The following is a 15,192-nucleotide window of genomic DNA, read 5'->3' on the forward strand; positions in this document are numbered from 1 at the left end:
CAAGTTTGGGTAGAGATGCTCTTATGGCTGACCGTGGAGATGCTCTTAGTTAGATGGTAATCATGGAGACGTTGACACACGAAAATCCACATCCCAAATGTTCTAATTTTCCTCATCAAGCGGAAATAAGCTAAATGCAAATCGGAGGGTTTCGGGGTAGACACGAAGAGATGGATCCCTAAAATCAGACCCCTCCCCTCTTTTCATCTCGCTCACCCCTGCTCTACAGCAACGATGGGCGATCCCCAAATCAAAAGAAAATTGCTAGTATTTACATCACACGCGCACGGGCACAGCAGCTTGTCTGGTGGTGTCGGCGAGAGGGCTGGTTGCTTCTGTACAAGTAGGAAGAAGCAGTTATGTACAGTTGTACACTGGCACGCACGGGCGCATCAGATTGTCCGGCGGTGCCGGCGAGCTGGCTGGTAGGTTCTGTGGCGGTCGGCGGCCTAGGCGGTGCGTGCGAGGCGGGAGGCGATTGCCGAGTGGTACATGGCGTCGTGGAAGCTCTCCATCTCCGCCATCCGCGCCCGGAGCTGCCGCGCCTTCTCCTCCGTCAGCCCGCCCACGAACGACCTCCCCGCGTTATCTTCCTCGTCCGCCACCATGGCCGGCGTCGCGGCCTCGATGTAGTCCGCACGCCCGGACCAACCCACCAGCGGCGCCCACCACTTGCCTCCCTTGGGTGCTCCCGCGCGGACACGCTTGGCGCCCGCTGAGGTGGAGGCGGAGGCGCGCGGCCGGAACGTCGTTGTTCCCACCGCCGGGCGCGCGGCGAAGGAGACAAGGCATGCTGACGGTGCCATCGCCATTGTTTTGCTTCGATCGTAAGAATCTCCTGTGCTGCTTCCGGCTTGGTGAGAGACGATACTACGAAGCTTGAGAGTTGCTGAGCTGAGATGGAATCTGTGGAATGGAGCTGGACGTGGTCGCCAATTTATAACGGAGCAGAGGAAGAGGAGTGGTGGTGGATTGGGACGCCGCGTGGGAGGGACGCTCGCGTGACGTGTGACCGCGTGGACTGGCCGTGTGGGTGAGGTTCCTTCATTGCCACGAGGGCGACGCTCTTGGACACCGTCGTCCCAAAGAAATTTTCTGATCGGGACTCGGACACGCAGCTAACGACGAATGAGTAGTAAATTTGGGAGGCGCACGTGATTTTCACGAGCGGCCTAGGGTTCACCGATGCTCCCCACATACGTGCAAATAAGCCTGCCGTTGGGAGGGTTTGGGTTTAACCAAATCCATATATTCAGTCATAGCCATTTAATATACGGTTTTGCTAGTCTCAGTTCATCATCAAATTTGCATCATGATTCGTGTATTTATAGTTGTAAGTTAGGTTGCAACCGATATTTTTTCAGTTTAAAGTTAGTTGCAACGGAAATTTTGCATTTTTAAGTGGCTTGCGATCGAGTTGAAATAAGATTTTTTCAGTTGCAAATCGAGTTGTAACTGAGTTGCAAGTATAGTTTTCAAATAAGAAGGTGATATGATTGACCGAAAATTAAATTAGCTCTCAGTCAACTATGAATTAGTCACACCCTTAATATCATATTACCTATACCCAAAAAATGAGCATTGCCCAATAAATATGGGTAACCCAATGTGGATAAACCGAAAGAAGGAAGCATCAAGATTGAATCAACACGGCCACGGCGACAGTAACTCCATACTAACCCTATGGAAAGACATTGACAAACAAAAAAAATACACCGTTCTTAGGCCAAGCCTTAAAGAAGGAAACTCCGCACATGAGCTGAGGGTGGCAAGTAACCATAGGTCGATCCAGGAATTTTCATACTTAAAGCCGATCTTCGATCCACTACCTTCAGCAAGGGCACGTCGACATAGCCGCAAGCAACTGTAAGAATGTGTTATCATCAGTTCACGCCCGCGCATGAGCTGCTATTGCGAGCTATCCATGCATTCTTTGTCCATGAGCAGGTTGGGCTCCTCACTTGTCATACTCCAGCTGGTCCGAAGGCTGGCCATGATGACGTACGGGTATGGATAAATCCATGGGTAAAAAATTCAAACATTACGAGTATTTTTCTCTCTTATCCATACCCTACGCAAACACCGCACGTATGAGTTGGGATATGAACAATGGATACAAAGCAGCAGGCTTCCGCGCAAATCTGAGCATTTAGAATGTCAAACTCTAAATAATTAGAGCCCTAATCTCGAGGAGATGATGCGCTACCATACTCACTTTTTGTTAACTACTTTGATCGATGGTTCCATATTTATGCATTTTTTCAATCTCTGTTTTCCTTTTCTTTATATCATTTGCCGATTTGGCATATGTATTGCTCTACGTAATTAATACACAAAAAATTAATTAACATTTTTATTATTGTAAGCTATAATGTTCAGGGTTGTTTTTTTTAAAAAAAATATCAACCTCTCTTGAAATCGTAGTGGGGTTCCAACCGAATGATGCTTAGATTTAGAGAACCATTTTCGACGTCGAAGAAAATATAGAAAAATCATGTTTCCAGTACATTAACTACATGCACACGTCACATCACAACCTAATTAATGTGAGGTCACAAACACTCGATCCTACCGAGGCTACTGGCCGGCTGTTGTTTAAGCACGTTGTATAGATTTTCTTATATCTGTCCTTTGGAGGTAGCCATTGACACCACTAGCTTTTGGTCTGTCTTCATACGTAGTATTTGCCTTCGGACATTCCTAAGGGCCGTAGCCCGCGGGTGGGATCACATCAACAAGATAATAACACAATATGTTGTCGAACTTAGCTGGAAAATTGTAGCACAGAAAAGTTTTCTGTTAGTAAGAATATCCATCCTTGTCACTTCCTACTTTATGGCCACTTTATAGTGTCACTCTCTACTAGCTAGATGACCATTCGAGATCGAGCGCAAAAAATTAAAGTTTTTGATAGCAGATTTATAAGGTCCCGTGTTACCGTTACCTCCAACTAATTAAATTTCCGTGCATTGAGGAGTACCCTACCTTAGCCTTTCTAGACTGGATGTTCAGAAGAAAATCACACTTTACATACTAGGCAAGAGATAAGAGGTGGGAGGTGCGTCCGTGCAGGTCTTGTGTGTCTTGAGCAGTTTTTGGCCTTCCAGAAGGGAGCGGGCGATTGATGCGCGTGGGAATGCATGGAGATTTTGTGTGCCAAAACTAGTTAAGCACGAACTAGTTGCCTCTCAATGAATGTTGAGTGCTACCCATAACAGACACCTTCCAGAACTGTAGACATCTACTAAACCCTCTAGTGTAAGCTTTCTAGGATGCTTCGCAAGAGATGAAACACGCACACACCGTAAGCATCACATTTTTTTCATATAAATAAAGGCAAAAGCTTGGCCCAATTCTATGAATTAAGTAGAAGTTTGACAAGAAGGTAAAAAAGAAAAGTTCATCCAGAACTACTCTCTCGATATTATTTTGTCCAATTTCTTTGCCCCCACGAGCACCCAAAGGCGAGCTTCTTTTTTATCTTGCCAAAGATGATCATTTCAGGGGCATGTTTGTTGCACAACACCCTTGCATTACGCTCGTTTCATATTTCCCAAGATACAAACAAGTTGACCGAAGCCAAGGCTTTTTGGTTTGGACATGATTCGTCTAACATTTTTTACCACCAATCCTCAGTGGTGAGGGCCAGCCATTGTTGAACATCAAGGCTATGGGCGCAGACCCAATCTTTGATGAATCCCAAAGGTGAGTGGTGTTCTACTTGACCATTTCACCTGGAGACTAACTTTTTTCCTTTCGAAATGGGGATAAACCCCGGCTTCTGCATCATGATGATGCACACGGTTCTTTATTAGTAATAAGGTTCAAAATAAGGTTATTGTTTACATCTGGAACGCCATCAGTGATTGATACAAAAATCAACCAAAGCATAGAAAACGTGATAAAAAAGGAGAACTCATCAACAAAGCCTCCTAGTGTGTCGCCAACCAACCTGGCACAAGATATCCTGAGCGACCATCAGGAGTCGTGTGCATCCAGTAGCCATAGCATCCCGCTGTACCTCCGGCGATAGGAGAGACCAAAGCTGAACCCAATGTGCCACCATATAGATAACAAGTAGAAAGTGAAAAGTATTTTTCCTGTTAAAGATAATATCATTTCTAACCCTCCATATAAACCAGCATAAGGCGGAAACCCCAATACGGATAAAAGCCTTAGATTGTCTATCTACTCCATTTAACCAATTACCAAACATATTAGTAATATTTAAAGGAGGTGGAAGATCATAAGTGAAACTAGCTGTGCGCCAAAGAAGTTTAGCTAAAGGACATTCCAGAAAGAGATGTTGGATAGTCTCCTAATCCCCACAGAAAACACATTTCGTGCACCCATTCCAATGTCTCTTTGTTAAATTATCTTTGGTTAATAAGACTTTGTTACTCAAAAACTACATGAATATCTTTATCTTAAGAGGAACCTTAACTTTCCAGACATATTTTCGCAAAAAAGGAGTATGGTCATTCATAAGATCCTCATACATAGACTTAACCGTAAATAACCCTGTGGATGTCAAATCCCAAACAAAACGATCGTTATGTTCATTCAAATTTACCCTCATCAATTTGCGACATAAATTTACCCATGAAGTCCACTTATTACCACTCAACACTCTGCGAAAAGTAATATTGAGTGGGGTTTGAGCTAAAACGTGGGCAACCGTTACATTCTTATGATGTACAATATTATATAAAGACGAATACTGTTGTGCTAAAGGAGTTTTTCCTAACCACGTATCCTCCCAGAAGCGGGTATTCAGACCGTTTCCCACTCTGAAAGAACCTCTAGAAAAGAACTCCCCCTTAACCTCCATCAATCCCTTCCAATAGGGAGAGTCAGTAGGTTTAGCTTGCACCTCGGATAAAGTCTTATGTAGTAGATATTTATTTTGTAATAGCTCTTGCCATACCCCTTCTTCATTAAGAAGTTTGGAGAGCCATTTACTTAGAAGACATTTATTTTTAATCTCCAGGACTTCAATACCGAGCCCCCCCTGATCCTTAGGGCGGCACACAATATTCCATTTCGTAAGTCTATATTTTCTTTTATTTTCATCGGATTGCCAAAAGAAACGAGATCTATAGAAGTCCAGACGTTTCCTTACCCCAAAGGGTATTTGTAGGAAAGATAACATGAACATAGGTAAACTTGATAACACTGAATTGATAAGGACTAACCTATCACCATAGGATAATAATTTCCCTTTCCAGCATCCCAATTTGCTTTCAAATCGGGTCTCAACTGGATACCAATCAGAATTTCTTAGTTTCCTGTAATGAATTGGAATACCCAAGTATCTAAAGGGGAATGAACCAGCATCACATCCAAAGATATGTTTGTACTGATCCTCCTCTTCCTTGGCCTTACCAAAACAAAAAAACAAAACACTTTTATGAAAATTAATATTAAGTCCTGATAGTTCCTTAAACAGACACAATATTAATTTCATATTAACCGCTATTTGTAAGTCATGCTCCAAAAAAAGGATTGTATCATCGGCATATTGTAGTATGGAGAGACCACCCTCAACAAGATGGGGTATGAGTCCTCCTACTTGGCCATCCTCCTTTTCTCTCTCAATTATGATAGCCAGCATGTCCACTACAATATTAAAAAGCATTGGAGACAAAGGGTCCCCTTGCCGCAATCCTTTTTTTGTCTGGAAATAATGACCAATATCATCATTAACCTTAACACCTACACTTCCTCCTTGAACAAACAGTTGTATTAATTGGCCCCATTCGGGAGCAAAACCCTTCATCCTTAGTGTCTGTTGCAAAAAGGGCCATTTCACTTTATCATAAGCCTTTTCAAAATCAATTTTAAAAAAAACTCCATCCATCTTTTTAGTGTGTAACTCATGGATTGTTTCGTGTAGAATGACCACTCCTTCCAAAATATTCCTCCCCGGCATAAAAGCTGATTGTGTTGGTTTTATCACTCTTGGGGCAATCCTCGAGATGCGGTTTGTACCAACCTTCGTAAAAAATTTAAAACATACATTTAGTAGGCAAATAGGTCTGTACTGTTGTATCTGTACTGCATCCTCTTTCTTGGGAAGTAATGTTATGACGCCAAAATTCAGTTTGTATAGGGGAAATTCCCCTTTACTAAACTGAGAGAATAGCGCCATCAAATCAACTTTTATTACTTCCCAAAATTTCTTATAAAACTCTGCCGGAAAACCATCCGGACCAGGAGCTTTATTGAGTTCCATTTGTGAGATTGCCTCAAACACCTCCTCTTCAGTAAAAGGAGCTGTTAGAATGTCAATCTCAGCCTGTGAAATTTGCGTCATACCATGTAAATCATTCTCTACTAAGGAGATAGTAGTATGTGCTGGTGCCCCAAATAATTTCTTATAGAATTCATAATACATACTTTCAAATTATCGTTCCCAACAATAGTTCTCTCTTCTTGCTCCAATTAGAAAATTTTCTTTTTGCGATGTTTGCCATTCGCTATTAAATGGAAGTATTTTGTGTTATTGCCCCCTTCCTGAACATGTTTAACCTTCGCTCTTTGAGCCCATTTAGACTCCTCTTCCCTCCTTAATTTATTTAAGCTTTCATTTGCTTTTTTGAGCTCCTCTCTTTCATTCACACTCAACAAATCTGATTCCGCTTTTTGATATTAAGTAAGGTCACAATGAACACTTGCTTTAGACTAACTAATGAAAGGTGTCGTGCCACTTGATCAATTCACACGGATGTGAAATTGCATGCTCTAGCCAGTTCAACCAAAAGACCGATCTGATGAAGGAGGGCTAGGCAATTATATTCAACACCTCCCCTCACGTCTAGGCCGATGGGTCTTTTTTTTAGATCTCAAACGGGCCTTAGACATGTATCCTTGGATTTATTTTTAAGGGAGGCTGCAAATATTTATTTTTAAATACCGTGTTGGCTAGGATTTGAATCCAGGACCTTGTGGTCTGATACCATGTGGAATTGCATGCTCTAGCCAGTTCAATCAAAAGTTCGATCTAATGGAGAAGGGCTAGACAATTATATTCAACACCTCCCCTCGCGTCTAGGCTATTTTAATCCTTAGCGTGGGTTCGGTGCAGGCCGCATAATATTTTGTTTCTTTTTTCTTTTTTTTTAACTGCATGAGAAGGGTCTTGAACTTGATACCTCTTGGCTCTGATACCATGAAAAAGAAATAGGATACGATGGTTTTGTTGTTTGCCACACCAGATCGGGGGCGCCTCTATATTGCTTATATAGAACCCAAATAGGGTTTGTTACAGATATAATTGGATAGATTAGGATCCTAACTAAACTGCTAACTAATATCTAGTCTATCGTGTTACACAAGATAGCTACATGTTTGGTTTGTTAAGAGCATCTCCAACAGGCGCGCCAAAACGCGCGAGCGGCATAAAAACCGCCAGTTTTGCGCGCGCGGGCGCCTGCGCGAACCCCAACGGAAGCGGAAAAAAGGCGCGCGCGGTAAAAAATTTGCCGCGCCCGCGCTTTTGCGCCATACCGCGCGGGAAACTTGCCGCGTCCGCTGCCGTGCGCGCTATAAAGGCGAAGCGACGCGCGCACACCAACCGCTGAAGATTCCGCTTGTCCACCTCCCGCGCCGACGTGTCCACCTCCGCCGTCTCTCTCTCTCCCTCTCTCCACCGCGTGTCCACCTTCCGCGCCGACGCTCCGCCTCCGCCGGCAAGATGCCTCCGCGCCGCCACTCCGCCTCCGGCTACCGCGGCGTCCACGCGCGGCCGAGCGGCCGCTTCGACGCGGAGATCCGCTCCGGCGAGGAGCGGATCCGACTCGGAGCCTTCGACACCGCGCATGAGGCGGCGCGGGCCTACGATGCCATCACGTGGCGCCTCGTCCGGCCCCGCCGCCAAATAAACTTCAACGATGTCTCGACGCGCGAGCAGGCGGAGATGCTCGCGCCGCCATCGCCGGCCGTCACGACCGAGCAGCGGCGCCGTGCCCGCGAGCTCGAGCAGCGCCTGCGCGTGGCGGAGCAGGACGAGCGCCTACGCCTGGAGTGGGCGCGCGCGTTCCCGGAGGACGTCGCCGCCATGGAGGCCTTTTACGCGCAGAAGAAGGAGGCCAAGGCGAAGGCGGCGGCAAAGAAGAAGGCCGACCGCGACAGGCGCCGCGCTGAGTCGGCGGCGAGGAAGGCGGAGAGGGCGGAGAAGGCGGCGCGGAGGGCGAAGAGGGCGGAGGAGAAGAAGAGAGGCGCCGGACCGTCGACGAACATGCCCACCTCCTCCTCCTCCTTTGAGTGGACGACCACTCCGGTCTCCGACACGACTCCGACTAGCGGATCGTCGAACTTCGATTGGGAGGACTCCGAGTAGTTTAGTTTAGTTTAGTTTAAATAAAATGTCGGTATTTGTCGAACTTTTAATATATTTCGTAATTTTCAGTTAAATTTTCGTAATTTTATTTGATTTGGTTGATCCGTTTCAAACGATATACAAAAACTAGCCGTTCGCGTGGCGGCGCGCGCGCACGCGCTGCATTTTGGCGCGTCCGGCGGGACAAAGTTCGGCAAAGCGCGCGGCAAACGTTTATAGCGCGTCGGAAGGGAGGTATAGCGCGCCGAAATTTTGAGCGCCTGTTGGAGATGCTCTAACAGCGGAGACCAGGTTTTTTGTTATTGAAAGATTTTGAATTAACTGGCCGATTTATTGGAGGTAGACAGTGTAGGATTCAGTGACTTCACTTGTTCAGAGTTCAGTTATATGATTATACATGAAATTCCCTCATAGTGTTCATCTCTGGTATTTAATCATCTAGTAGTGTTGAGCGACTGTAATCTGCATACTTTGAAGTACTTGGTTCAGAACATGAAAGCCTGTGTGCACTTGCAGAAACGTAGCAGCTTGATGGAATTTAAACTCAGGCTGCTGCCTGGAATGACATTGATTTTTAGATGAAGGAAATATATTAATATTAGAAGATACCAATTACATCTAACCTCTGCAACAACATCCCATCCTAGTGGCAGTACAGATGCACACAGCCAAAAAGGAGTAAAGAAAACTAAAAATTAAAAGTCTCGCTACAGCCTCTAGACGGAGCAACAACAATACAACCACCACCGTGACAGCACCTGAAGTACAGACTCTCCAAAAGAGACGCCTTCAAGAAGAAAACAGTGCACCAGCGCCGCCGTCGCCCAACCAAAGATCTTAGGTTTTCATCCTGAAGATAGTCACCACTCTCAAAACAATGCCTCCAACACGATCATTGCCAGACACAACCAGTAAGGCCAAACATTGGGTTTTCACTCTCAGAGGTAAGAATCTGAACTTCCCCTGTGCTGCCGCCTCCACATGCATACCATGGTTGCGGAGCCAGGAACGCCAAGCAGATCCCTCAGCATCACGGAGACTCGAACCTCTTTTATCCAATCCACCAATCCGGCCTTCATGATATTTCTTCTTCTGACTTCACCATAGACCAAAAATCACCTGATGTCAACACAGAATAGAGCTTCGCACCGCTCCCTCCGGAACCAAATGGTTGGAATAAAAACATGGGTGCGCGCGACCGAATACCACCCGATCCAGCAAACTCCGGGCAAAAGATGCATTGTTCCATTCGCCAGCGGAGCTTTCCGGAACTCATCTCTCCAACGAGATCAAAGCAAACTGACCTCGCATGCGAGAAACCCGAGGACCGCCACCAAAAACTAAGCAAGATCGGTAGCCCCCACGCCGCCAATCCCTCATGCCGGATCACCAGGGAAGAGGACAGCGGCGCGGATCGTGCGTACCACCGCCGAACCGTTACCGGGGGCGGAGGCCGCCACCGCTCCACCGAATCCTCCATGGATACCGACGGAGAGCCTCAGGCCCCGGCCAAATAGCCGTGCCGCCCGACTTCCTCCATCGCCACTTCATCACCTTCCATGGAACACCGCCACGGAAACCCTCATCTCCCCCTCGTCGATTCGACGGGGGGGGGGGGGGGGTGCCGCCACCACCGCCAGAGCCGGGCCGGGGCACGGGAGCCGGGGGTCGCGGCCGGTGATACGTCCAAAACGTATCTACTTTCCCGAACACTTTTGCTATTGTTTGCCCTCTATCTTGTGTGTTTTGAATGCAACTAACATGGACTAACGATGTTTTCAGCAGAGTTGCTCTGGTGTCTCGTTTTTGTGCAGAAATTCAACTTTCGGGAAAATTCCCGGAAAATATCGTAAAATCCATATTTCACCCGAAGACTCATAGAGGTAGAAGACGAGACGGAGGGGGCCACGAGGGGCCCACACCTGCCGTAGGTGCGGGCTAGGCTTGGCCGCGCCTAGGGGTGGTATGGCCGCCTTGGCCACCCCCTTGACCTCTCCTTCGCACTATATAAAGCCCTGACCTGAAAATACCGGGGGTTCGATGTTTTTCCAGAAAGAGTTCTGTTGTTCCGCCGCCACCGGAAACCCCAATTCGGGACCAGAAACTCCGTTCTGGCACCCTGCCGGGACGGGGATTTGGAGGAGATCATCGCCATCGCCATCACCGACGCCTCTCCATCAACCATCCATGATTCCCCCATCCATGTGTGAGTAATTTCTCGCTGTAGGCTGTAGGGGATGGTAGGGATTGGATGATATTGGTCATGTAATAGTTATAAGTTTGTTATGGGCATAGTACCTTGTATCCGTTGTTAGTATTTTTGACATTGTTGCAACTTGCTATGTGCTGTCCACAACTGGCGCGTGGTTGACGAGGGAGGAAATGGTGTAGCTTTCCTTCGTTCCCCGGCAACGGCGCCAGAAAAGTGCTTGATGTCTACGGGAGCTTCTATTCTTGTAGACAGTGTTGGGCCTCCAAGAGCAGAGGTTTGTAGAACAGCAGCAAGTTTCCCTTAAGTGGATCACCCAAGGTTTATCGATCTCGTGGAGGAAGAGGTCAAAGATATCCCTCTCATGCAACCCTGCAACCACAAAGCAAGAAGTCTCTTGTGTCCCCAACACACCTAATAGGTGCACTAGTTCAGGGAAGAGATAGTGAAATACAGGTGGTATAAATAAGTATGAGCAGTAGCAACGGTGCCAAAAAATAGCTTGCTGGCGTGTAGTTGATGGTGGTAGTATTGCAGCAGTAGTAACACAGTAAAACAAGAAACAAGCAGCGATAGCAGTATTTAGGAACAAGGCCTAGGGATTACACTTTCACTAGTGGATACTCTCAACATTGATCACATAACAGAATAGATAAATGCATACTCTACACTCTTGTTGGATGATGAACACATTGCGTAGGATTACACGAACCCTCAATGCCGGAGTTAACAAGCTCCACAATTCAATGTTCATATTTAAATAACCTTAGAGTGCATGAAAGATCAATTCGACTAAACCAAGTACTAACATAGTATGCACACTCGTCACCTTCACACTATGTAGGAGGAATAGATCACATCAATACCATCATAGCAATAGTTAACTTCATAATCTACAAGAGATCATAATCATAGCATACGCCAAGTACTAACACGGATGCACACACTCGTCACCATTACACCGTGCAGTGAGGAATAAAACTACTTTAATAACATTGCTAGAGTAGCACATAGATAAATTGTGATACAAAACACATTGCAATCATAAAGACATATAAATAAGCACTTCACTACGCCATTCATAACAAGTGAGTAAGTATTCTCGTGAAATATAGCCTAAGAGACCCACACGGTGCACACACTCGTCACCTTTACACACGTGGGACAAGGAGTCTCCGGAGATCACATAAGTAAAACTCACTTGACTAGCATAATGACATCTAGATTACAAGCATCATCATATGAATCTCAATCATGTAAGGCAGCTCATGAGATTATTGTATTGAAGTACATAGGAGAGAGATGAACCACATAGCTACCGGTACAGCCCCGAGCCTCGATGGAGAACTACTCCTCCTCATGGGAGCAGCAGCGGTGATGAAGATGGCGGTGGAGATGGCAGCGGTGTCGATGGAGAAGCCTTCCGGGGCACTTCCCCGCTCCGACAGCCGTGCCGGAACAGAGACTCCTGTCCCCCGCATCTTGGCTTCGCGATGGCGGCGGCTCCGGGAAGGTTTCTGTGGGTTTCGTCCTTCGTCATAGGGTTTTCGCGACGGAGGCTTTAAATAGGCGGAAGGGCAGCCTCGGAGGGGGCCTGAGGCCACCACACCATAGGGCGGCGCGCCCCCCCCTCCGGCCGTGCCGTGGTGTGGTGTGGGGCCCCTGTGGCTTCTCCGGCGCTCTCGGGTGTTCTGGATGGTTCCGGGGAAAATAGGAACCCGGGTCTTGATTTCGTCCGATTCCGAGAATATTTCCTTACTAGCATTTCTGAAACCAAAAACAGCAGAAAACAGGGACCGGCACTTCGGCATCTTGTTAATAGGTTAGTTCCGTAAAATGCACGAATATGACATAAAGTGTGCATAAAACATGTAGATAACATCAATAATGTGGCATGGAACATAAGAAATTATCGATACGTCGGAGACGTATCAGCATCCCCAAGCTTAGTTCGCTGTCGTCCCGAGCAGGTAAAACGATAACAAAGATAATTTCTGGAGTGACATGCCATCATAAACTTGATCATATTGTAAACATATGTAATGAATGCAGCGATCAAAACAATGGTAATGACATGAGTAAACAACTGAATCATAAAGCAAAGACTTTTCATGAATAGTACTTAAAGACAAGCATCAATAAGTCCTGCATAAGAGTTAACTCATAAAGCAATAATTCAAAGTAAAGGTATTGAAGCAACACAAAGGAAGATTAAGTTTCAACGGTTGCTTTCAACTTGTAACATGTATATCTCATGGATATTGTCAACATAGAGTAATATAACAAGTGCAATATGCAAGTATGTAGGAATCAATGCACAGTTCACACAAGTGTTTGCTTCTTGAGGTGGAGAGAGATAGGTGAACTGACTCAACAATAAAAGTAGAAGAAAGGTCCTTCAAAGAGGAAAGCATCGATTGCTATATTTGTGCTAGAGCTTTTGTTTTGAAAACATGAAACAATTTTGTCAACGGTAGTAATAAAGCATATGAGTTATGTAAATTATATCTTACAAGTTGCAAGCCTCATGCATAGTATACTAATAGTGCCCGCACCTTGTCCTAATTAGCTTGGAGTACCGGATCTTTGCAATGCACATGTTTTAACCAAGTGTCACAATGGGGTACCTCCATGCCGCCCGTACAAAGGTCTAAGGAGAAAGCTCGCATTTTGGATTTCTCGCTTTTGATTATTCTCAACTTAGACATCCATACCGGGACAACATGGACAACAGATAATGGACTCCTCTTTAATGCATAAGCATGTGGCAACAATTATTATTCTCATATGAGATTGAGGATATATGTCCAAAACTGAAACTTCCACCATGATTCATAGCTTTAGTTAGCGGCCCAATGTTCTTCTCTAACAATATGCATGCTCCAACCATCAAGGTGGTAGATCTCTCTTACTTCAGACAAGACGGACATGCATAGCAACTCACATGATATTCAACAAAGAATAGTTGATGGCGTCCCTGTAAACATGGTTATCGCACAACAAGCAACTTAATAAGAGATAAAGTGCATAAGTACATATTCAATACCACAATAGTTTTTAAGCTATTTGTCCCATGAGCTATATATTGCAAAGGTGAATGATGGAATTTTAAAGGTAGCACTCAAGCAATTTACTTTGGAATGGCGGATAAATACCATGTAGTAGGTAGGTATGGTGGACACAAATGGCATAGTGATTGGCTCAAGTATTTTGGATGCATGAGAAGTATTCCCTCTCGATACAAGGTTTAGGCTAGCAAGGTTATTTGAATCAAACACAAGGATGAACGGTGCAGCAAAACTCACATAAAAGACATATTGTAAACATTATAAGACTCTACACCGTCTTCCTTGTTGTTCAAAACTCAATACTAGATATTATCTAGACTCTAGAGAAACCAAATATGCAAACCAAATTAGCAAGCTCTAAGTGTTTCTTCATTAATGGGTGCAAAGTATATGATGCAAGAGCTTAAACATGAGCACAACAATTGCCAAGTATCAAATTATTCAAGACATTTTTAGAGTTATGATACGTCTCCAACGTATCGATAATTTCTTGTGTTCCATGCCACATTATTGATGTTATCTACATGTTTTATGCACACTTTATGTCATATTCGTGCATTTTCTGGAACTAACCTATTAACAAGATGCCGAAGTGCCAGCTCTCGTTTTCTCGCTGTTTTTGGTTTCGGAAATCCTAGTAACGAAATATTCTCGAATCGGACGAAATCAACGCCCAAGTTCCTATTTTCATCGGAAGCATCCAGAACACCCGGGAAGGACCAGAGGGGAGCCCTGGGGGCCCCACACCACACCCCGGCGCGGCCAAGGGGGGCGCCCCCCTAGGGTGTGGGCCCCCCAGAGACCCTCCGACTCCGACTCTTCGCCTATTTAAGCCGTCGTGACCTAAAACCTCGACCACAATTGACGAAACCCACGAAAACCTTCCAGAGCCGCCGCCATCGCGAAGCCAAGATCTGGAGGACAGGATCTCTGTTCCGGCACCCTGCCGGAGCGGGGAAGTGCCCCCGGAAGGATTCTCCATCGACACCGCTGCCATCTCCACCGCCATCTTCATCACCGCCGTCGCTCCCATGAGGAGGGAGTAGTTCTCCATCGAGGCTCGGGGCTGTACCGGTAGCTATGTGGTTCATCTCTCTCCTATGTGCTTCAATACAATAATCTCATGAGCTGCCTTACATGATTGAGATTCATATGATGATGCTTGTAATCTAGATGTCATTATGCTAGTCAAGTGAGTTTTACTTATGTGATCTCCGGAGACTCCTCGTCCCACGTGTGTAAAGGTGACAAGTGTGTGCACCGTGTGGGTCTCTTAGGCTAGATTTCACGTAATACTTATTCACCGTTGAATGGCGTAGTGAAGTGCTTATTTATATCTCTTTATGATTGCAACATGTTTTGTATCACAATTTATCTATGTGCTACTCTAGTGATTTGTTATTAAAGTAGTTTTATTCCTCCCCGCATGTGTGCAAAGGTGACAATGCGTGCACCGTGTTAGTACTTGGTTTATGCTATGATCATGATCTCTTGTAGATTGCGAAGTTAACTATTGCTATGATAATATTGATGTGATCTATTCCTCCTACATATACATGAAGGTGACAAGTGTG

The 15,192-nt window shown here is 45.5% G+C and overlaps 1 protein-coding gene across 1 annotated transcript; it reads right to left on the reverse strand.

The window, feature by feature from the left end:
• Positions 1-252: 252 nt before the first annotated feature.
• On the reverse strand, positions 253-892 carry LOC124649474. Its single transcript, XM_047189099.1, has one exon. The coding sequence runs from the start codon at positions 810-812 to the stop codon at positions 450-452; it is 363 nt and encodes a 120-aa protein (XP_047045055.1). The 5' UTR covers positions 813-892; the 3' UTR covers positions 253-449.
• Positions 893-15,192: the final 14,300 nt, after the last annotated feature.

Source organism: Lolium rigidum, chromosome 4, assembly GCF_022539505.1.
Source record: "Lolium rigidum isolate FL_2022 chromosome 4, APGP_CSIRO_Lrig_0.1, whole genome shotgun sequence".
Taxonomy (NCBI): Eukaryota; Viridiplantae; Streptophyta; class Magnoliopsida; order Poales; family Poaceae; genus Lolium; species Lolium rigidum.